General features: G+C 43.3%; 1 protein-coding gene across 1 annotated transcript in view; it reads left to right on the top strand.

The window, feature by feature from the left end:
• VWF (von Willebrand factor) overlaps positions 1 to 24,419 on the top strand; it is a 140,746-nt gene that overhangs the window by 9,725 nt on the left and 106,602 nt on the right. Inside the window, exons 6-13 of the mRNA XM_035892068.1 lie at positions 2,008 to 2,132; positions 9,614 to 9,830; positions 11,868 to 11,990; positions 14,606 to 14,717; positions 16,853 to 16,899; positions 21,210 to 21,346; positions 22,764 to 22,902; positions 23,516 to 23,616. Coding sequence (XP_035747961.1) covers positions 2,008 to 2,132; positions 9,614 to 9,830; positions 11,868 to 11,990; positions 14,606 to 14,717; positions 16,853 to 16,899; positions 21,210 to 21,346; positions 22,764 to 22,902; positions 23,516 to 23,616 — 1,001 coding nt within the window. The remainder of the gene's footprint in view (positions 1 to 2,007; positions 2,133 to 9,613; positions 9,831 to 11,867; positions 11,991 to 14,605; positions 14,718 to 16,852; positions 16,900 to 21,209; positions 21,347 to 22,763; positions 22,903 to 23,515; positions 23,617 to 24,419) is intronic.

Raw genomic sequence — 24,419 nt, 5'->3', positions numbered from 1 at the left:
GCGTCTTTAGTGACTGCATTGTTTAGTGTTGAGAACAAAGTTTCTGGGGAAAAGCAGGCTGGCAAATGTGCACGCAAAGAAGTTTCGCAGCACTTGCATTTTAAAGTCATAGTGCCTCTCCAGCCCTTCATCTGCTGCCATAGGTCACTTAAGGCTACACCGGACAAATCACAGGAAAAATGCACTGTCAACTGAGGTCTCTTGATTCATTATTATCCTAGATTTTTACCATCATATGTTGAGAAGGCTTACCTGGGGCAGGACCTTGAGCTATTGAGTAAACCCAGATCTATGAAGTATTGCCTGTTCCAAACAGCTTGTATTTTAATTTAAGGGCCCCAGGACTTTGCGAGGAGGAAGAACTGCTCTGGCAAGGTGTTGGCAAATTGCTTGTGCCTGTTGGAATAGTCTACTAATATACAGACAGGCACTGACAACAGGAGAGTTTAAAGAGCAAGTTAAAAAAAAAGCATGGAGCCCATGCCTTATTTTATAACTGCTACTATAAGACTGCATTAGTGCAAACAAACTGGGATGTATGTAATTTGGCAAGTTGCTTCTTGTCAGACTAGATTTCATGGTTACTCTAATCTTTACAATCTGTAGTAAGCTAAAGGCGTGAGTTCTTCTTGCTGTTTTTCTTTTCATGTGCTCAGTTCTGGCTGCATAGGTGAAAATATCATGCCTTTTACTGCCTTTCCCTGTCATCCCTTCCTCATAGTCTTCCTCCTTTGACCTCTGCTATGGGTCTAATGTATGCTACATTTATGAGCCACTAATTTCTAGTTTATTTAAAAAAGTCTGCTAAAGGCTACTGGCTTTATTACATCCATGTTAGCATTCTCAGTGTACTTTTCACAGCTACCCTGTAGTTTAGGAACAGGTTTAGCGTTCAGTATATTCTGTGTGTTTGTACTTAATATACAGCAGGTAGCTCAATGACATTTTGATTATATATACATACATACAAAATACATTATAAAATATAAAATTTATTTAAAATATAAAAACATTACATAGATATATTTAGGAAGCATTTATTTTGTTTTCCAGTGACAATCAGGGTCATATTTCCATTCTGAGGAATGAGTTAACAGTGGCAACAGACATTCTCGCGTGTGACACAGTAGGGTTTTAAGAAGCAAAGTTACAGAACTAACAGAGAGTCATGAAATTAACTATTTTGTAGCAGGTACCCACAGAAGGAAGCAGAGGTAGTCCTCTAATCAACCAGGCCATGAGAGGCAAAAGCGGGAGGAGGAAACGTTCCCTTTCTGGGAGGGTCCCCCTTCTCAGAAGGATGGAGCAACAGAAGCAGAGACTCTGCTTGCATTTCCCAGGAAGCGGCAGCCATACAGATTAACTCCTTCAGTTTTGCTTTTATGCAAAGTGAGTGCAAATCTTGCCAAGACTGGGCAAGGAGCTGCCTGTAATATGGCAGAGGAGCATGCTTCAGGACAGCTTACACAGTAAGATCACGGGCCCAAGCAGCTACGGTGCATGTTAAGTTTCTTTGCGAACAAGATTTAGTTTCAGACAGAAGGAGAAAATCAAGGCTAGCTGGGATCAGGAATGGTAATACTTTCATTGGTTAGGGAGGGCAGCTTCATTTTGTTTGCCTCTTTAATGTGTCATGTTTTGTTGACAACTTCTAAATAGTAGGAAAATGCGTAGGCATGCTTAGGCTTCTGCAGATTATGTAACTCCTACCAATAACAGCAAATAACTCCTACCATGTTCATACAGGTGTGAGGAGTTCTGGGACCTGCCTTCTGCAGGCTTTAGTCTGTCCTTGTGCTCAGAGAGGTCCTCTGCAGGAGTCAGTCCGTATCACTGAAAGCAGCTTTCCTACAGTCAGTCTCTTTGGAATAGAAATTCATTTAATACCACAGTTTTTATTTTTAAAACCAGTTTTCAGCAGGCTATCACATAGCTAGTGGCCGGTAACGACCACTTGTTCCTCACACCCCTGAACAGCCATGTGCTTCTCCTCTTCTTCATCTGCAGGGACCCTTGTAGGAAACAGTTACGATTTTGCAAACTCCTGGGCTTTGCACAGTGAAAACAAGCGGTGCAAGAGAGTGCAGACTCCAAGCAACACCTGCAACATTTCAGCTGATACTGCAGAGAAGGTTGGTGCCGCAAGATACCATTCTGGTTTCAGTCCTCCCTTGCCTGAAGGCAGCTTTCCAGCCCTTTGGCAGAAGAACACAAATGCTTCCTTGAATCCACATCTGTACCTAATGTGGTCTTTCCTCAGCAAGTGGTTAGGATGCGAGGCACAGGAGATACCCGTTTTGGGTTTCTGAGGTGCAGCGTGGTCTGAAATAGCTATACTGGGCACTACTGTCACTGCCATACTGCAACAATGTGCACGGCTCCTCGTCCAGCCTGGCAGGAGTTAACTGCAGGGCTGGTGGTGGCCACATGTAGGTCCCTGCTGTGGTGCAGCAGGGTCAGGTGCAGGCAGAAGGTGGAAGTGACACATCTGCAGTGCACGCCTCTGCTGCCTGTGGGTGCTCCCATCCTCCCTGTCAGCCAGCGTGGGGCTGAACGCAGGATGCATCTGTGGGTTTGCAGTTCCTGCGCTGATAACAATGTGCCCTCTCTGCAGGCTCTGGCTGGTGCTAGCAGGAGGATTTCTGCACTGGTGCCACAGAGTTGTGACCTTGGAGGGTGTGTGTTATGACTGATGTCTTATTTACTGCAGTCTTAAGAAAGGAACAGTTTACTCACTAGTTAGTACAATTTTTCTCTCCTGCTGCACCTTGGCTGTCACTATTCTTTCTAAAACTGTAGTACATATATGCCCCCCTTCCTCTACCCCTGGCAACCACCCCAAACCCAACACACAAACATCAAACAGATAAACAAAGAAACCAACAGCCCATTTGAGCATGAAGTGTGACTTGCTGCCAAAGAATCTTTGGTATTACTTGGGAAAGGTGTGTTTAAGCGGTGCATGTAGAATGAGGTAGTTAATTCCCTCTCTAATTCTGCCAGCAGAGAAGCATCAGTAATGAAGCCTCTGTGGGCACCACCACCGCAAATAGTATTTGTGAATGTGTTGCAGTTCATATACCTGGGAGTCACCAGAGCGGGGAGATGCTTCAACCAGGCTATTTTTGACACAGGAGATGTTTTCTGTAGGTGTTGCAAAGGCTCCGCGCCACTAGGCTATTTCCCTTGCCAGGAGGAGGAGGTTCCTTCAGCTATGCATATAGATAGCAGCTCTGATTTGTTGAAGAAACACAGAACTGCTTGTCTCAGCCAACTCTGTGACCCCCTTTGCTGCATCTGCCTTTCCTCTCTTCTTTTATAAGTATAAACATGTTCCTTGTTTTCTTTAGACACAGGATGGACACACACAGATGGTAACCAGCTCAGGGAGGAAAGTAGCTTTGCATATATACTGATTGCATGTGGTACTACAGGTTATGACTGTCATGGTAAATTGAGCCCTCATCCATTGAGGGTTTGCATCTCAGCTCATGTACTCTGTTGTAAATCAGAATGATCTGGTGCGTGCCAGGTTTAGATTTATACCAGAGTAACCAAGGCCAAAATTTAGCTTTCAGTTTATTGCTATACAAGTCCTGTAGACTGATACTTGTTAAATTAGACTCAAATAATTTCTCAAGAGTAGTAGCACTTCCTGGAACATGTCTGCTCTACAACTACTTCAAGTGCTGGTTTCCTAGCTTCCTGGAAAAAGTTAACTAAGACTTAGGTCAGAAAAGACCTTTAAGATCATCAAGTCCTAACCTAACACTGCCAAGTTCACCACTAAGCCATGTCCCTAAGCACCTCGTCTACCTGTCTTTTTAATACCTCCAGGGATGGGGACTCAACCACTTCCCTGGGCAGCCCTTTCCAATGTTTAGCAACCCTTTCTGTGAAAAAAATTTTCCTAATGTCTAACCTAAACCTGCCTTGCCGCAACTTCAGACCATTTTCCCTCGTCCTATTGCCCGTTACTTGGGAGACGAGATCGACCCCCACCTCGCTACAGCCTCCTTTCAAGTAATGGTAGAGGGCCATAAGGTCTCCCCTCAGCCTCCTCTTCTCCAGACTAAACAACCCCAGTTCCCTCAGCCACTCCTCATCAGACTTGTGCTCCAGACCCCTCACCAGCTTTGTTGCCCTTGCCTGGACATGTTCCAGCAATGCAACATCTTTCTTGTAGCGAGGGGCCCAAAACTGAACACAGTATTCGAGGTGCGGCCTCACTAGTGCAGAGTACAGGGGCACGATCTCTTCCCTAGTCCTGCTGGCCACACTATTCCTGATACAAGCCAGGATGCTGTTGGCCTTCTGGGCTATCTGGGCACAAACTTGGCTGAGGAAATACAGCAGTGACTTCAGGTTGGAAATCTCCAGCCTGCACTTCTTGCTCAAGCTGAGCTGGTGCGCACAGGGCGTTCCTGTCTGATTGAACACCTAATGGTGCATGGTGCCGAGGATGTGACCAAAGTGTGAGGGGTTTCAACCTGGCTTAGATACCTTCTGAGGGACAGGACTGTGCTTTAAACCCAGTTAGAGCCCTAGAGCAGGGCTAGTTCTTGCGATTGTTGTGGCCACTGGAATTTTATCTACTCAGGCAAGTTTAATATTTAGAAAATGTCAACATTGCAACTGAGGCCAGGGAGTGGCATGCAGGGAGAAAACTTGTCTGATGGGTAGGCTGGAACTAATGTGAGTTTTATACAGATCACGTTAAATATTGATGCTTTGTTGGATAAAGTTTGCTCTCCTGTAAACTGGATGAAATTATCTTCTCTCTTGTGTGAGTTCATGAGCTCACAGCATTTAACATTGGCTTAATTTATTCACTGTGCAAGAATAAACACAGTGCTATTAATAGAAGACCAGCCAAATGACTGCCTGCTGAAGAATGTAGGGCTTTTTAATAGCGTGCTTTGTTTGCTTGCTTCAGCTTCAGGAATGTAAATCTCCCCCATCTCCCAGCCTCCCTCCCTGCCAGGCGGTCAGCTGCTAGGTGAGGAAAACAACAGCTTCGGTTCAGTGGGCTCCTCCCGCCCCTGTCCCCCCACGTGGGTAGATCTGCAGTTTTCTTTGCCCTCTCTGCCCCTCCAGCCACAACAGCATCTTTGGAGAGATGGCTTCTGGCTTCTTTGCAAGGTGCAGTGAAGCCAGAAAGCCCTCTTGCTCTTTTATCTTCAAATCATAGAAAACATGCACAGTTTTGTGTTGTTTAATAGGGAATAGCTCTTGACTTGATTAATGGCTCCATGTATCAGCTGAAGGTCTTGACCCAGCTCCCACTCTCACCCCACTGTTGCTCTGGGCCTCTCCCTGCCCTCCACCTCCAAAGCACATACACACTTACACATGTTTGACTACTGCTCTGCCTGCAGATACGGTTTCTTAGCAGATACGTGTGTTCCCCTTCTAGGGCTGGAGGCAGCTTGGCATCTGCAGGGTGGAGCTGCCTGTTGGCTACCTTGTCTTGTGATCTGGAGAGCATGCCAAACTGGGTAGTGTTGGAGGGAGGGAGCTACCGCCTCCCTACCATGCCCTGCCCTCTCTGGCTGCTGGATAAATAGTTACCAAAAAGAAAGAGCTTCTGTGCATTGCCTGATCCATTTTTTCACCACTTGGGCGTGATGATTTAAGCTACCTGTTCAATGAATTACTACAATCTAATAGCCTCTCAGATGACTAACAGCATGAGTAACATGGATCTTGAAGTATAAAATGGAGTGACGTGGATAACTGGTAATGAGGCAGCCTTGAAAACAAAAATATATATGTTTTAAAGCATTATGACTGATTTATGCAGTCTTAGACGTTCCCTTTATTTTCCAGATTTCCCCTGTAATAGAAATGGTGCATGGAGGCCACAGTTCACTGTATTCTTTCTTTTTTTTTCCCCTTTCTTATTAGGAAACTATACCTATAGCATGCTAGATGTGAAAATGACTGAAATCAGAATTCAACTAATTTCTGCTTTTGCTGAAGTTCAACTTTTGCTGCGATTGTTAGGAAATAGTCCTCATATTCCATGGAGTACTTCCATATACAATAAAGAAATAGCATTTGTCCTCAGACCTAAAGGCAAGTGGAAGAAGTTTTCAACTCTTGGACCATAATTTGTAGTGGTAGAGGTCACAAGCAGGTCCAGCAGACATGGACATACAATATTGTAACACATTTTAGGGCAGAAAATGAGGCCTGCTATATCTAAAAATCTAATTTTGCTACTCCTGAATGATACAGGTTAACTGAATCAGCATTCAAGTGAAGTGACTTCTGTTGGTTTGCTCAAACATACGGCTAGCATTTGGTGTACTAAACATATTGGCTTTGGATGCCCTTTGATGAGTGAACTAAAAGAAGACATATTCTTCTAACTATACCCAATTATGCCACCAAAATATACCCTTCCTGAATGATCTGGAGAAACACTTCTGTGTATCTATATGCCTTTGGGTTTAAATTCAAGGGAACCAGAGGGTGTCACTGCTTTCTTCTGTTACTTTTTAGGTTATATCTCTTTAATGGCAATTGTTAAGCAATAGACAAATGTAGTTCATGCAGCAGCAGAAGGCAATGCCACAGGAATTGGAAGAATGTACAAAATTCCACCTACAGCTCTGTTTGGTGGGACTGTGGCAGAAAGAAGGTCAGCAAGTTTGTGGTTGCTAAGGGTTGTCATTGCCAGGACACCGCCAACCCATTTAAAGAAACACTTAAAATAGAAGTCAGGCAGAAGTCAAGTGAGAAGTTTCAAGACCTTCACCTGGCTTTCAGATAGTCAGTTCTGCTAGTTTTAATCTTACAACCGTCTGTACTCTAAGCACTGTTTCAGCCTGAGGCTTCACTTCCTGTTCTGTTGGTTTAAAATGTTTCTTTGTCTGCATGGAGCTGCTTCCAGGACTTCCTCCATGAGCAGGAACGCTACAGCAGTGAGTGCGACTGCTAATATCTGGTGCTCACCACGTATACGCATTGTCCCCTAAACCAAAGAACAAGGACCTCTCTTAGTTCAGCCTGAACATTGAGTTTTAAAGAAAGAAAGGAGAGAAAACAAAAATAATTTGCAAAACGGTTTAAGTTGTAAGGGACCACTGGAGGCCATCTAGTCCAACTCCCTGCTTGCAACATGGCTATCCTAGGTCAGGTTGCTCAGGTCCTTGTCCACTCACATTTGGAATATCTCCTAGGGTGGTTGGTTCCACAGCCTCTCTGAACATTTTTTCCAGTCTTTGACCACCCTCATGGTGAATTTTTTTTTGTTTTGTATCTGTTTGGGTTTTACCCATATTCCAGCTTAAGTCTGTTAATTCATCACAATAGTTGAGATATGTCTAAAAGATGGGAAAATTGCAATTATGATTTCTTGTATAAAGTCAATGGAAAATCTGAAGCAGTTTGAATGGCAAGAAAACCTTTCTGTAGAGGAAACGAACTGGTTTTTGCTTTCTATGATATAACACTTGGTTTCTTGATAATCAGTTAGAGCTCAGTCATTAGGTATGTTATTATTGAACACGACCAAGACAAAAGATGGTATTAGATAAAAAAAAGGGCGGTTATCTTTTTATGTGTGGAATCTCACTTTCACATCTAACATTTACTGGTATGTAATAAACATGGTCATAAAAGATTGTTTTTATTAGTTTTACTGTTTAGTGGAATATACAGCGTGGAATATACTTATTAAGAAAACTAATTAACACAGGCCCTGAATGGGCTTATTGCATATACTGTTTTTCTGTTGCATTTGATGGTATCTGGATCAAAGCTTTGATCCGGGAGTTGCTGCACTGCTCATCCACAGAATGTTTCTGAGTTCACATTCTGTTCTATCAGTTTCATCTGGAAGCGCTGCTTTAATAGCTTTTTTGGCTGCTTATGTTGTTGGTACTTCTACCCTTAGGGCACTTTTTCAGCTTTCTTGTACTTCTGTGTAGTCTTAGAGCAGCACCAGCCACCATTTATGCAGTTCCTGCTCCCTTCCTTCTAGTCTTTTCTTCCAGCTGGTTCAGCGTGGTGGCTGCTGTCTGGGCATCAGAATTATTCCAGGCTGGAGCTCATTTTATGGAGGACAATAGTGTTCAGCTCTCTAATGGTGCTCAGTTAGCATTGCTTTAGGTTCCCTGAGGCCTTTCCCAGAAAGCTCAAAATGTCTTTGTGCATGCAGTTGTTCACCAAGCACTTTGCTAAACTCTGAATATATTCCCAGTGGCCCAGACATTTCTGGTTGGTTTGTTTTCATAAACAAGAAGTTCTCTCTTGGTTCAGACATGCACTAGCTTTAGCTGATCACCTGGATAAAACACCCTTTGGCAGAAAAAGTGTGTTCTACTCAGCAGTTTTCCTATACAGGTATACCATCTGCCATTGAGAGAAGACATCTAGATATCTGCTGAACTGTGTGGGGGTTTTTGACCCCCATTTTTCATCTCCCCAAAAATGAAAACAAGAGTTTTTCTCTCTCTCTCCCTCTCATTTTAAAATTTTTTTCTTTTTTTTTTTTAGCATAGCAACTTGTATGGGCTGTCACCTCAGGTACTTGTTAAGGTATTCAGGAGCAATGCATCGTTACTGTGAACTACTCTGAAGAACATGTGCCCCCTGGCCACTATGAAATATATGAAATATACCTGAAATATACAGCATGCTTACATCTGCTTATATAAAACACTGACAAATAAGTAGAATAAAGTTATGCTTCACCTGTTTGTGCTAGGGTTGTATCAGAAAATCATTTTTCCACTCACCTAAACTCAGTGTCATCCTTTCAGAAAGTTGAATGGAGGACCTCAGACTTATTGAACTGTGACATTATTCATACATAAGAGAAAGTCTGTTTGGGAGCCTCCCTTGGAGAACTTGGCATAAACGAAGTTTTCCTTAGGTTTTCTTTCACTTACATCTAAGTTTCATCGTCTTCTCCTTACACTAGCTGTCATCATGCTGGCTTAACTCATGAGAAGAGCAGAACAAATAGCTTTTTTTCCCTGGGTTATTTTTCTGCCATTTATCTGAGTTAAATTGACCTGTCATGCATTGGACAAGCCAGGAGGAGCGACAGGAACATGTGGCCAGAAGTGGGAAACAAATGTGATTCCTTGGATTCCAGTCAGACTCGGTCTTTCACTCTGAAGCTTGCTCTGTTGCCACATTATCCAAAAGGTGGTCTACTCATTTTTCTTCCCAAATACCTCAGTTGTAAGTTCCTCTCCCTTGCTGTGCATGTCTTCCTGGTACTCCAGACACCATCTGGTTTTTCACTGGGTAGGAAGCAGTTCTTTGCTTCCCTCCATTTGCTGACTGATTGACTGACATGTTTCTGTGTGAAATTTCCTTTATATGACACTCTGTTTTATAATAATAAGTATATTAATGTACCTCTGTGTACATATGGATGTGGTGAATAAATGGATGTAGCTCACTAGTTGCTCTTGACTATGGCATTATTTAACTACATGGTGGTGTTAAATAATAACCATGATGTTATTTAACAACAGTGGTGACAGTGTCTTTGGGCAAGTTGGGTTTTCTCCATTCTTCCTGAGACCACGGTAACTAATGTTTTCCCTATTTCTCTCTCTCTTTCTCCCTTTGCTCCTCCCTTGTCCTGTAGGGTGTGATGGAAACCTGCCAGCTGCTAAGAACATCTTTGACCTTCTCCCGGTGCCACCATCGAGTTGATCCAGAGCCATACATCAATCACTGTGAAAGAGACATCTGTGCCTGTATCCAGGGTGTGGACTGTCACTGCACGGTGTTCCTTGATTACGCAAGAAGCTGTGCTCATGAAGGAGTGATTTTGGATGGGTGGCCCGAAGAGAGCTCATGCAGTAAGCTGACAGGATTATTCCTAGACTGCTTAGCCCAAATGAGATCAGATCTATCTTGCAGATTTATGTGCTGCAGCTAAAAGCAACTTTTAAGCTTTTTAAGGATGTTGATTCAGGCATGGCAGGATAAAATCTGAAGTGCCTGTAACTTCCATTTATCTCAAGTGCCTTTGCTCACTTCCCCTTTCAGCTCTCCATCACCCACCTTTCTCTAGAAGTTGTTCTCCCTGCGGTGGGATTGTTTGAACCATATATGGAGAAGATCCTGAGGGTTACAGGTCCCACCACGGTATACAAAGTCAGTGAAGACTTATTTGATACACAAAGGTATAGACTAGGATGTTCAGGATACATATGAGTTGGATGTGTGTTGTTATCCAGCCAGTACTTGTAAGTCAGCATCCTGGTGAAAGGCTCTCCGTAATATTTTTTTCAAAAAGACAATTGTTTCATCCTTTATTTGCTTGAACCAATTACGTTGAAATTGAGATGTTGCCTTTATTAGCTTGATTTTGCCGAGGTGAGAGGTCCTGATTGCATCTCTGCTAAGATTTTGCAACAAGGAATTTCATAGCTCAACTGGGATGGATTGTGTTTATAGAGCATAGGTCATGTTTGCACCCATTGTTGATTTACATATATACCTCCACTGGAGAACAGCAGTTAAATACGTAAGCACACAAACAAGTAATAATAATGAAGAAAATCAATCCTCTAATATTGTGTTCTCAATGATTTTTCTCATGTTTCTACATTACACAGGAAGGACAATTTTCTCAGGATTTTTATGTACATTGTTTTCAGGGGGTAACTGACTGATTTGTACTGACATCACTTTCTTTGGTAAAGATACTCTGCTATTGACCACCACTGAAGAAATCTGTGCCTTCAGATTATGGTTAGGGCAGGAAGACACTGCTAACCACTTGCTAAAGGGATCATACACCAGAGGAGAGCCTTATTAAAGCAGTAATTTCTTACCTTTCTACTGGGACATAAAAGGGGTCTGATGAAAACTTGTCTCCTTGCTTAGGGGTGCAAGCCAGAGAAACCATTTTTGCTAGTGCTGTCTGTAAGTCTAACTAAAGCCATGAGTGAAATGAACCCCTCTCTGTCCCAGGAATTTTAGAGCTCATTTCTAACCCTTGACTTTACAAACCACGTTTTTTCTGAGTCAGGAAAAAGAGAAGTGGCCTGCTGCCACATTGGGAGGTTAATTTTCTATCACCTTTCATCTGTGCTCTGATGCTTTCTCAGGAGATGATGACGATAGTTGCGTTGGAGGCATGAAATGCTCTGCTGCGTTGGAAGGGCTCTAGTGCTGTACTAGTGTGAGCTGGTGCCCAAGCCCTGGAGCCAAAGAGGGCAAGACTGCTCCTTCGTTACCCTCCCACCTCCTTCAATAGAGGATTTGCTGCCAAAGGGCAGGCTCTAACCTCTTCTTCCCACTCCATGCCCACACAGTCTTGCGGGGTATGCCTATGCATCAAAATCAAGGAATGACTATAGTGTGTGCTTGCATATTGGCCTAGCCTAGATAATGACAGCAGTGAAGATACCACAGCATGAGTGTTATCCTGTGCTGGCAGTTCTATGGAAGAAGAAGGAATTTCAGAGTCTTAAGTGTCTCCCAGTTCTCTCTTGAAACATGGAACAGTATAATTCAACAAATGAGTGGAGTAACTGCATAGCTTAAAAGGTGCAAGACATACTTGCCTATCCAAATTACTTTGATATTATTGCAAAACTTCTCCCCATATTTGCTTGATCCTTATGCACTTGGTTTTAGTTTTTAACACTCAATTTATTAGAAAAGCAATTGGCTTTAGCCTATAAGTATTTACTACATGACCTGACAGATGATGATCTTGCAAATCAAGTGTTTCTTGAATGTTCTGCTTCTGAAAAAGATATCATTGTTTGGAGATGATATGACTTTTTTGTTATTTCTGTGTTTCAGCCTTTGATAATTAAGGGATTTATTTATTTAAGAGTTATTGAGGAATTTGCATTTCTGATTTCTTTTAATTGTTTCAGGGCCAAGATGTCCAGTTGGCATGGAGTATAAGGAATGTGTATCCCCTTGTGCCAAAACCTGCCAGAGCCTGAATATCAATGAAGTGTGTCACGGACAATGTGTTGATGGTTGCAGCTGCCCTGGTAATTATTTACTGGGTTATTTACAGAGAAACATTTGGCAGTGATGCTACCTATTTTGTTAGAAGAAGGAAAGCTGTGTCTTCCTTCAAGTTTTCCTGAAATCAGAAACACTTCTCTTTTCTGGGACCATGCCCTAGAATAAACCAGTTTCTATAATGCCTGTATGCTCACTTGATGAAAGGGCCGTTTTTCAGACCCAACTGAAAAGTAAATGTTTCTGTGAAAACCAGCACCATCTAACACTCTAGGATTGCCTTTCTTTCTTGGTGAGGGAGCGCTTACCATCAACATATCTAGATTCCTTCTGAATTGGTTAGAAGCATCCAGTTAGTGGAAGAAAGACAGAGTATACAGAAGCAGTTTCTTGCAGAAAAACACTGCGTGTACAGCTCACACTGTAATTCTGAAGATCTTAATGATTTACGATGAACAGTACCACTTACGATTGAATCATTCCTACGGGAGATTTGGTTAGCTTAAAGGGGGCAGCCCAACCACCACAGTCTTCCTCCTCTGTCTATTGTACTTAAGACAACTGCAGGAAGAGAGTTTTATTCCTGGCTGCAAAGATCCATATGCTCCCATTTCTAGCTGTTTTTTGTTGTTTGTTTGGGTTTTTTTGTTTGCTTGGTTGTTTTTAATGAGACTATCTCTGCATTTCCCCTTCAAATCTGGACTTTGTGTGATGCATAGGGGTATTTACTGTCCCCCTGTACCGGGTACCAAGCATGATGGAGGTTTACTGAGAACATAATTTGGTTGTCATGTCAACCTTGTTTGAGGAGTCACTATTGCATTCAGAGCTTAGTCGTTTCCCATTTAGCTGCCAGTCACTTACTGGAGGTTCAAAGCTATCACTCTGTGGCAGGACCTGGGAAGGTGCACATAGAGGGTGACAGCTGATGTAACTAGACACAGGAGCTTATTTTCTTATGAAGGATCTAGATATTATTTGTGCAGTCCTAGGGGTGTTGGGACAAGCTGAAAGAGATTAATCCACTGGCTGCACAAGAACTCTTGCTATATTCTTCCTTTGGTAGCTGCACTGGTCAGTTCAGCACAGGAAAAGCCTAAGGGGACAGGAATGGAACAGCAGAGAAACAGGAGCTCAACAGAAAGGGTGCTGCATGAGCAACAAGCAGATGGGTAGAAGGAATGGCATGAAAAGAAATGACAATCAGCAGTTCAAAACTTTTAGTGTTATTTGGTGTGCAGTCAACAGGGAAGAATTTTTATTTCAGTTTCATAGGGAACCAGGAGGATCTGATGGATGAGTAGAGGAATTTGGGAATTAGGATAAGGATTATACCTTCACTCAGCTTCCCTGCAGTGCTTCAAGAGTAAAAAGGATCTGTTCAACGAATGTATGAGTAGAGGAATTTGGGAATTAGGATAAGGATTATACCTTCACTCAGCTTCCCTGCAGTGCTTCAAGAGTAAAAAGGATCTGTTCAACGAATGTCTTTTTTTTTTTTTCTTAAATGCACCACACAGTTACTTTAATTGCTGTAAATGGAATTACTATTGCCAGGAAAAAAAGTGGACGTTCTGTTTTCTTGTGCTCTCTGGAGAGCACACTGCTCTTAAATACTCAGATCTTGTTTTTAATATCTCACTGGAGGGATTTTCTCAACAGCAAAGATCTTTCCAGGCAGCTCTACAGGAAGAACGGGAGAAAGCAGACTTACCTGTGTCTCACTCTCAGTGGTGATTGCTGCTGCCAGGAAAAAGGGCCAAAATTTCTGCAGGTGATTGAAAGGAGTCCCTCAAAGAGGAGGGAGATGGGTATTCAGCAAATAAAATATTTTGTTACAGCAGCTCTTTCAAAAGTGGAGGAATATCAACTATCTCTCAATATGGGGATCTAAGAGAAAGAAACTTGTCCTTTCTTCTACTGATAGTTTATAGCGCTGTCTCAGACAAGTCTTGTAACTCTTCTCTACCTCCGTTTATCTCTGTAAGAGAAAATACTCTACATACAGAATAGGTAATTATAGTTGTGTAATATGGAAACCTCAGTGACTGGATCCAAGTTGGGAAGATGTCCATTTCACTTTTTGCTTCTGCAGAAGTTGAGAAAACACAGCTCCACACAAAAATATTTCCTTCTCTTAGACCTTCTCTTTTATGGTGTCCAACTTTATTTCTTCATTCCCTATTTTGTCTTCTCTTCTGTCCTCTTATGACAAATGCAAAACCTGTCTGGACACCCTTTACTGCAGTCAGTGAAGTGCATGTATTTTTTCAACAGTCAGGTTTCTAGACCAGCTCTGATCAAGCTTGATTGTGCTCCCCATGTTTGAATCGTGTATGTTCCAATATGTGTGTTTTGGACTTGGGGACTCACTAAGCAAAGAGCTCTTCTGGGAGCAATAGCAATGCTCCCTTCAGCACATCTGAGGGAGAGGCAGCACTAGAAGAAAAGTAGGCAGCAAGTCCTGTGAGGCTTTTTGGCAAGACTCATTCTTTTTTATTGCTGTCTATGACAAACTATGGATAATAATGTATATGAAGTTTTGCTAAAGTATATGAAGAACAAGAAAATCTAATCGTAGTTATGTTTGTGTCCCTGTGTGTGTGTGGCATGTGTATCTGCTGCTGCCCGACCTATCCAGAGGGGAAGCTCCTTGATGGTGAACATTGTATTGAAAGCTCTGACTGCTCCTGCATCCACTCTGGGAAACACTATCCTCCTGGCTTCACCATCTCCCAGGACTGCAACTCATGGTAAACTCCGTGCTGCTCTGGTGTGGTTGCTGTTGCTGTAGATAAGTACTGCACACCGGTTAGTGACTGTTTTAGATGATCTTTCTAGAAATGTCTCTCCCTACTTTTTAAAAATTTCCTCTCATTGGTAAAGAACATGCTTACTGGAAATGCCAGCCCCTTCCAAGAAGTGAGCTGTTCACAAAGACAAAATCAGCTCCGCTTTTAAAGGGATATTTGATCTGATAGAACAATGTGAGGGTCATACTCCTTCAAACAGTAAAGAACTACCTGTTTCCTGTGGATAAGACAGACCGGCAGGTTCCCATGTCTGGTTAGTGTCAGTGGTGGTGTTTTGTTTTGACTTCCTACATTTATTTAACCTCTAAACCCCATTTCTTTCCAAGAGGAGTTAGTTCAGGCACGTCCTTGGAATTTCTTGCGAAGCTAATGAATCTTCCCAGCTGCATGGCTCACGATTTTTCTTTCACTCATGAACACCAGCCTGAAGGGGAAGACTAGGTGTCTAATTAAAGGAAAGAGAATGAGTAATGTATTCCTGATCTGGTTTTGTATAAGTGTGAGCATATTTGTGGAAGGAGTTCAGACAACCTGGTGCCCAGATGTTTCCAATTAGAGTACAGAAGAAGGTCAGTGAAGGCCGCCATATGCAGAAGAAAGACAGTCTATGCATCATCACTGTTAATCAGAAGTTTTTCATTACCTGCACCATGTGTCACAGAATATGAACCACAATCATGACATTAGCATTTTATCTTTTTCCCTGGAGCTGTCTGTAGCTTTGAGCTTGGCCATGTTGTTCAGCCTTAGTGCTCTTGGGAGATCAGTGCTGCCTGATAGACTGTATTGTTAGAAAATCCTTCCTGTTATTCAAATTTGATACTGATGTGGAGAACGTCATTGCATCCGCTCTACATTTACCATCCTCAATAAACTGACACAAAAGGTTTTCAAGGGCTGGAATAATTAAAGGAATAAAAAGAATCTAGCACCTCTTGAAACTTAATTGATTTTGGAGATTCTAGGATTGCCTGGCATGGTGTCACACAGACCCAAGACTGACAGCCATCTCAATCACTATCAGTGCATGTTACTGTTTACTAGTAGTGCCTGTGGGGGATGGCACTAAATCCACCACCCAAAGACATTAAAGCAGAAATAATCCACCTCCTTGCAACTTGAACAGAAAGGGAAACTAAGCAAGAGGAACTTGAGTTGACAGTGTGCCGTCAGAGTGACGAAGGTCTGCTTTAGCAGAAGTCTAGCTGGCCAGTGAAGGAAAAGGATTATTGCTCTCCTATGATGAACTCATGAGGCTGTGACTGGAGTAGCATTACCAGTGCTGGGCCTCCACTGCAAGAGAGAGGGTTGTAGACTGGAGAGAGTCTTGTGGAGGATGCTGGAGATGATCACAGCAGAGGAGTTTATGATGTGAGGAGAAGCAAAGGGAAATAGATTTGTTTAAAGGCTAATGAGCAAACTTTCACTGCCTAAAGTGGGGTTGTAAAGAAGACAGGGCCAAACTGTTCTCAGAGGCAAATAGCAAAAGAACATGAAGCAATGGTCACAAGTTGCAGCAGGGGAAATTTTGTTTAGACACAAGAAAAAATTCTTCCTCCGAAACAGTGCAACACTGGGACAGCTGCCCAGAGAGGACGTGGGACCTCATCCTGGAGATTTCTAAACTCAAATGGACAAGGTCCTCAGCCACCTGATCTAGCTTTGAAGTTTCCTTCTTAGATTTGGGGGTTGTATGATTTTTCTGGAGGTCCCTTCAAACTTTTTTTCCCTATGATTCTGTCATATTAATAGAAATATCTTGAGAACCGCATTTAAAACTCATTCCACGTCAGTGGAATGTAGTTGAAAACCCTACTAAACACAGAACTTTGTCAGGTGAAAACAGAAGTTCTTGAGTTTTGCAGCCATTCCAGCTCATATTACCAGCAGTTGCTGTTGAATGATGGTAATATGGATGTATTAAGAAATGAGGTTATGGGAGATGGAAAGGGTGTTGAGGACAACTGGTCTAATTTCCCTGAAACAGGGCCATGCTTCAATTATTTGGGAAAAAGTCACAACAGAAGATTTGAATTCATGTACTCTTGCCTAACTTGTCATGATATGTTTCCTAGCATTTGTCGACATGGCACCTGGATCTGCAGCAATGGGGAATGCCCAGGTATGTTGTCTCTGCCCTTTTCAGGTTTTGACAAGTAAGCCTTTCCTACATCCCTCCCACTTTCATCCCACTTATATTTTTTCCACACAAAAACCAAACTTGTCTTTGTTCTTACTTGCTTGTTCCAGTGCAATCTAGATGGGATCTAGATGGGATCATACTTCTGTGCTTTTCTTGTGAGACAAGCCAGCCATTGTGCGATGTGGTTTATGTGTAGCAATGAAAAATCCTGTTTGGTGAGAAGAATGGTTCCTCTTTTGATTATTTAGTTACCAAGATATAAGGGTCTGTACGTTCAGGGAATTGGCTTTCAGGTAGAGGAACACTGCTCGGTTTCTTTGTCCATCCCCTATTTGATTGTCTGAATCAGCATACTTCTGTTGATGGGACAATTTGAAGTACTGGGAGTAGATGGGATCACTCTTAATACCCCATGGGTTTTGGCTCTAATGGTCATGTTACAGATGAAGGAGCTACAGACCCAGGGAGAAGGTGGCCACCCTCCCTTCCATCGGTGGTGGCAAACTGGAGAGGCAGCTCTGCAGGTGTTCTTGCTCCCCTTCCTCCTACTCTGCCTCCTGAACTCACCAGTACTGGTGGCTGCTGTCCCAGATTTTTTGCCTACCTGGGGAATGCAACTTTAATGCTGTGCATTGGCCAGCATACTGCCTTTCTTATTTCCTCCTGCTAGTTCTGTGGCCTACCCCCCGTTTCAGCTCCTGCACTATGTTCAGCCATGGAAAGGCCTGCTTGACCTGAAACAGCATTTGACTTTGCTTGAATTGTGCACAGAAGTCTGCAGGGAGACAGCACAGCTCTTCATCTTTTCTCTTCTCCTTGCCTTTGGGAACTGAGAGTGGAAGGGATTAGAAGGAGACTAGGGAGTTACGGCAGGGCAGGAGAAGAGAGCACAATTTTTGTGGGCTTGGTGTTTTTGTTTTGGTTGGGTTTTTTTGAGATGACACTGTGCAATCCTGATGAATTAGGAGAATTACAACAGTCTTAAAATGGCTGTCAAAACATCTGTCTTTCTATTAAAATTAAGCATCAATCAATTCTCCATTTCTTCCTGCTTTAGACTGAAAGAGCACTTGCCCCAAACTGTCTGCAGTAAAACCAGAAAAAACGCTTCCCCCAAACCATCGCCGGGAAAAAAAAAAAAAAAAAAAAAAAAAAAAAAAAAAAAGTGGAGGATACGCAAATGTTTAAAATAGAAATGAAATTTTTAGTGAGCTGTGCCACGCAGGACTGTGAGAAGCCCCATGCTTGAGATGTTCACTAGAGATCTCTCCCAAGTGCAGGGAATCTCACTGTCTAAAACTCAGAATCAAGGACACAGCCCCAGCTGATTTATGTCTTCTATCTAATGGGCAAAAACATGTTTACAAAGAAGAAACAGGTCTTTTTCTAACTTTGGTTTTTACTTAGATTATAGTTTTTAATGAGCTGAATTTTTATCCTCAACTCCAGCCATGTTTTCTTCATAGTGATTATAGAAATGAAGATAAGCCTGATATTGAGGCTTGCAAACCGATGTTAATACACAGCTTTGTGCAAGAGGGAATATAGCATTGCTGTCTTCTTCTGACTTGGGAAGCTGTGCTGAATGAGACCAGAAGTGAAAAAGAAAGCCAGCTTATTTTTGTACCTTCTGCCAACATATCCAAGTCACTTTTCAGCTAGGCTTGTGCAAGACTGAAGGCACTATAAGTGCAGCTGTTGTACATGTACCTGCTAACATCTACAACCTGTACTGAGCAGTCCTTGATAGGAACAGTAGCCAAATTCATATTCTTACCTGTCCTGTTTTGTCTCTATTTGAAACAATATTGCAGCATATTTTTATTGTTGGTTGGTTATTTTTGCAACAAGTATTTCTATACTCATGCGTCACAGAAAGTTTAGGTACTTAGACTCACATAAGCTCCAGGCAGTTCCATTATTTTTTTACCAACCTGTTTGTCAGGAAAGGTTTCTTTTATTGTGGGAATGAATTGCCTAGCTGTAAGTCTGGTGATAAAGCCGGGTACCCAGCTGGAGGTAGCACTTCAGAAGGCAGTGCTGTGTCAGCCAACTAGCAATAGCTGGCTAGCACTAGCAAGAAGCTCTCAAGCTGATATAATAATTAAATTAATTATGAAGGCAGTAGGTTTCAGGAAATCTCATGGGATGCATTACACTAAATGGAGGAGATAGAGGGACCCATAAGAAGAGACTTTGCCGCAGGAAAGAAATTTCCCTCCCAGGAGCAATGCCAAAGGGCTGGGACTTGTCTTGGGTAGCAGTCCCTGGCTCTCCATGCTGCAAACTTGTCCTTTTGGTTCCTAGCTGCAGAGAACACCCTGGAAATCAAACTGCACGTAATATTGTGGGTTATGCCTAGTTTTCCTTAAATCTGTTCTCCACATCTGGTAGCCAGTTAACTGACTCTGAGGTTGAGTAGAATAACACTTGTTTTACCTTTGTCCAAGTTTAATTGAACAGAAGGCAGGATTTCCAGGGTGAGCTGGTAAATAACAAGCTGTCTTACTCTCCAGGGGATGACAAACATCCCATGGGTGCTGGACTTCTCTTAGGGTAAATCAGAGATGTGCAAGGCTGAGAATCCTAAGGATCTGTGAGGCTGTGCTTTAGCACAGGCTGGTTTAAGATGGTTAACACTGAATTATATGTTGAAGAGGGAAACTTCTGTTTGATGTTCATTAGGCAGATCTTATGTGGGACTCAAAGGCAGTAAAGAGAGAATAACTCATGGTGTTCACTGGCCAGGTTGCAACATTTAACCTTTCTCCATCCTTTGCCAGTGGAGTCCCAAATTAGGCCAGCACCTGAATTTTGTTCTGGACAAGGAGGTCTCTTCCCACCTTGTTTGCCATGGGACCATCTCAAACTGTGATAGTCTTCTCATATGAAAGAATTTATTCGCAAGCTTTGCGGAGCTGGAGCCTCCCTATGTGTTTGCAGAAGCCCTAGCATAACAGGGTACTAAATCCCAGCAATGACATTTGAATACTGCCTTCCTGGAGATGAAAGCCACAATTTACCAAAACATCTTAATATGTTGATATGTTTAAGTAGCCTCTTTTTGTAGTAGAAGGGTGGGCAAGCCAGACTTTCACATTATTCTGTAAGGACTTTAGATGTAGCTATTGTAACTATAGAATTATTTTTAAGTTTATGGTAGTTAATTAAGATAATGGTTCAGAGTAAAGTCCAGCATAAATTCTGCCCTTGGAAGAACTCCAACAGTAATTATCTTCCAGCTCTTTGTTCTGATAAGGTATTTTTACTTTAATGTTAGAATAACTTATTCAAGGCAGCCCAACAAAGGAATCAGCACTGTGTGGGGGCTGTTCAAGGAGGCCACCATGAAGAAGGCTTTCAGACACTGTTGCCTTCATAAAACCGTACTGCAATGCTCTATAAACACCAGTAGAAAGACAAAGAAGGGGCTCACAATCTGCCAAGACATAGCTGTGAAACACAGACTGAGAATGAGGCACCTCTGCAGAACAAGAGCAGAGCAGCAGAGAGAGTCCAACAAGTCTTGTTGCAAATTTTGATTTTCAACTCTGTAAAAACACCTGCATTCTGCAGCTAGCTCTGTGGATGCAGATGTGCCCCACCGGGCTAAGTAAAAGTGGATTTGAAGTGTGTTATGTCAAGATGTTGCATAGCTGTAAAGAGGCAACATGTCCCAGCTTCTGGAGTGTGTGGCTAATGCTGGGTAATCCTGAGTGTCTTTCCCGCTTCTGCCAGTCTTCGGCACTTGTACTTATGTTCTCTGTGGCTCAGTTTCTCTATCGTATAAAAAGGAAAGCTTAGTTCCTACATAAAGGAGAGCGTGGGTTGCTGTTTAAAATTGTTAGTGCCACCAGCACCCATTGCTTAGGTACTAGGTACTAGCCTGCGGAGAGCTTGAGCAAGTGCACTGAGTTTCCAGGGCCACTGAGGAATATACCACAGAAGAATCAAATCTGCTTCAGTGCAGAGAGCTGAGCCGTTTGCTGACGACCTCGTGACCCTTGGTTTGAAACATTATATAGGCTTTTCCGTAGGCATGATTTTCAGCTCCTGAGTGCGATTTATACCATATTCCCCAGCTTTTGTTGGCGCCTCTGTTACTACTGGTAATGACTTACAGGAATAAACAGTGCGATAAGCATCTTGCCGGTGCTTTCTGGTCTGTGGGGAACTTTGGCCTTGTGCAACCTGCTCCACTGGGCTGCTCTTCCCCTCAGTGGCTTGGGGGGACAGGCAGGATTTTGCTTGCAGCCAGCACTGGGGTGGTTAATGGCTCTCTTTTTCAGGGGAATGCTCTGTCACCGGCCAGTCCCATTTCAAAAGCTTTGACAACAAGTACTTCACCTTCAGCGGGATTTGTCAGTACTTATTTGCCAAGGACTGCGTGGAAAATTCCTTTTCTGTGATCATTGAGACCGTGCAGGTAACAGCATCCTTGCCTGGCGTCTGTGCACCTCTGCACATGCTCTTCAGAGAGCAGGAAGGGCTGTGGGAGCATGATATGAATTGCAGGCGCACAGGCCAACAAAAGTAATTTTCCTATGAAATAATTAGTTTAAATAACACAGGCAGTCTTTCTGCTTAATTAATAGTGTTTTGCTTCTCCTCGCTGACACTCCCAGGAGCCTATCTGGAGATTGAGATTCGTAATGAGATTTGGAGAATGAGCCCTCACCACCTCTTTGCCAGCCGAATAAACAGATGCAGACAAGGGTGCACCCCTTGCAAAGTACCCTGAAGGCTGGTGCCTCGATAATGCCCAGGAAAAGACATTTCCTCAGACACCGAGTAGGGTGCGCTGGCAGAGTAGTACCTTGGGTTGCTTTCCATTAAGTCATATGGGCCGATGATTTCTGTTGCTCACTAGCCAGTCAGCAGCTCCTGACTTTCTTCACCGTCTCCCCTGACGGATGAGACAGAGGCAGCTGGAGGTCAGTGAGCGGAGGCGGATGGAGAGAGGCAGGAAAGGGAGGCAGGCCAGCGTGGGCAGGGAAGGAGACCCTGGAGGGGGTGTCATGGGGAGGTTAACCCGGTCGTGAAATCAATCGGCCAGTTGCATATGGGAATAGGTGAATGAACCTGGAGATTGAAAAAGGTACTGAATCAAGCAGAGGGGAAGGAAGGGGACAAGGACAGAGGAACTGAAGGCAGAGGGAGGTACGATGGAGTCAGGAGACTGACAGGAGTGAAGGGCAGTATCAGCCTGCCTTGCAGGACAGGAGCAACAGAGTCCAAAGTCACAGGCTTTGGAGAAACGGGGTGTGACGGGAGTGTGACGGGTCATAGGCACCATCTACGTCTGTACCCTGCGTTAGAAAGCTCTGAGGTCATCTGTGCTTGGGAACTTGCAGAACGTGTTTCCACTGAAACTTCCCTTTCGAAACCAGGGAGGAGACCCGGGGGCCTGCAATCCCCATTCCCCATCTGCGTAACCCGCAGCCGGGGAAAATAAATAGCACAAGGGTGCGAACCGTGCAGCTGCTTCCCAGCCTGATGGGCTCTGCGGGGCAGCGTGCCTTGCCTGCCCCTGCTGCAGCTGGAGGGGCTGGATGCTGGTCACCGGCATGGGCCACTCCTGGGGGTCCAGGGTAATGCCTGTGGAGTGCTTTCCGGGCTCGGAGACAAAGGAGCTGCGGATAACTCCCTGATGAATGATTAAGAGGATAATGGAAGAAAGGCTGCCAGCCTGGTGTTTGCGGGATGCAGAAACTAGATCCATAAACCACTGAGACACTTAACACCTCCCAAATTAGATGCCGAAATGCCTTTTGGGGGCCTGGGGCTAAGTCACCAATGCTGTGAAAGCTTGAGGTTCAAGGCAAATTTTCCCTTCTTTGTAGTGTGCAGATGATCCTGATGCCGTGTGCACTCGCTCAGCTTCTGTCCGAATCCGGGATATGGACAACAGCCTCATTAAAATGAAACATGGAGGAGGAATTTTACTGAATGGACAAGACATACAGATCCCTTTGCTACAAGGTGTGTTTGCATGGTCTAACTCTGGCCAGCCACTGAATGGATCCTCCTTACTACTGTTTTCTGGCACACCTTAGCCCAGTTCAATCAAAAAGTGTTTTCAATACCGAATTCTCACTTGCAGTCTCTTCTAGAAGCTCTGTCATTCCAGCACCTCTCCATGCAGCCACACATCTTGGCTCAGCTCCTCTAAAATTAGGAGAATTAAGCTGGTCTGGATTTTAGAGATTTGATCTTGAAAACCACTGCTGGTGTATGCTTTTTAAAAAATATTATTTTTTTTTTATCTAGAAGCTTGAAATCCCTCCAGTTGTCTTGCAAAGTGTTACAGGTAATGCTTGAAGTTTTGCAGAATGCACATATATCCTCTCCTAGGGCCCCTGAGTGCCTTAAAGCAGAGCCTATGGAGAAGTTCATGCAGCTACAAACTGCTGAGCAGGCACAAAGCTTGGGAAGCGTGAAGTGGGCATTGTTGGCACCCCTTGCTTTGGCAGACCTGCGCCCCCCCGCTCTGTGGCACCCACTCTGTTGGCCTGTTCAGCACGACACAGCAGCCCCAAGGCAATGAAACACCCCATCCTGGCTTGACTGACTGACACTTTGTGGTTGTCTTAAGGTGCCCTCCGTATCCAGCGCACGGTGAGGACTTCAGTTCGCCTTACCTACGGGGAAGATTTGCAGATAGACTGGGACGGTCATGGTGAACTCCTATTGAAGGTAGTCTTTCTTTCTGTCTCTTTTATTTCTGCCTTTTTGCCCCTTCTCTCGTCCCACCCAAATACGTACAAAGATTTTCTTGTCTGAAGTGAGACATTGCTTTGTGTTGCGTGTTAGAAATTCCATTCTCTTTTGCTACCCCCGGAGTGACATACAGGTCCTTTTGTATTCCAGAAACAAACATTTTCATCCTACAGCAGCTTGGTAAGCTTTTTTTTTTTCCTTTCTTTTTTTTTTTTTGTGCAATGACAGCCTTTATTAACCATGAATAGTTTTGTGTTTTGTTCAGCAGATACCCTCCAAACTGGGTTTTTGCTTTCATTTGCTTTGACAGTCCTGTCTGTAGCAATGGATTCATGACTTAAAATAAGGGAATAATATGGCTCCAGGGACACAGTTACTCATAATTTCCAGGAAAAATCAATTAACTCATGCAAGATATGTTGCATGCTCCTTCTACTATGAGGAATGTTTAAAGTCACCCTTGATTAACAATTAGGGTTTGTCTGTGCTGCAGACCACAGCGGAGTGTAGAAATATCCAAAACAGGTTTAAAAGAAATGAGCTGTAAGGTAAGCAGTCTAGCTGCAACAACAGAAAGCTTTACATAAACCACTTTTTTTTTTTTTGAGGGGAGTTTTTTTGGTGCATGTGTTGCAAGCTGCAGAATGAGTTGCAGCACAGAAAAGCCTGTGAGGAAAGGGGAGAAGATTATTTGCTGTGGAATAGTCTCCTGATAGCTGATAAACCATCACAGGTTCTCCAGCTAAGCCATCTGTTTTCATCTTTGGTTGTTCTCATTT

This window comes from Egretta garzetta, unplaced genomic scaffold, assembly GCF_000687185.1.
Source record: "Egretta garzetta isolate BGI_Z169 unplaced genomic scaffold, ASM68718v1 scaffold293, whole genome shotgun sequence".
NCBI classification, from domain to species: Eukaryota; Metazoa; Chordata; class Aves; order Pelecaniformes; family Ardeidae; genus Egretta; species Egretta garzetta.
The sequence above is the reverse complement of the archived record's forward strand: the minus strand, read 5'-3'. Positions and strand labels throughout refer to the sequence as shown.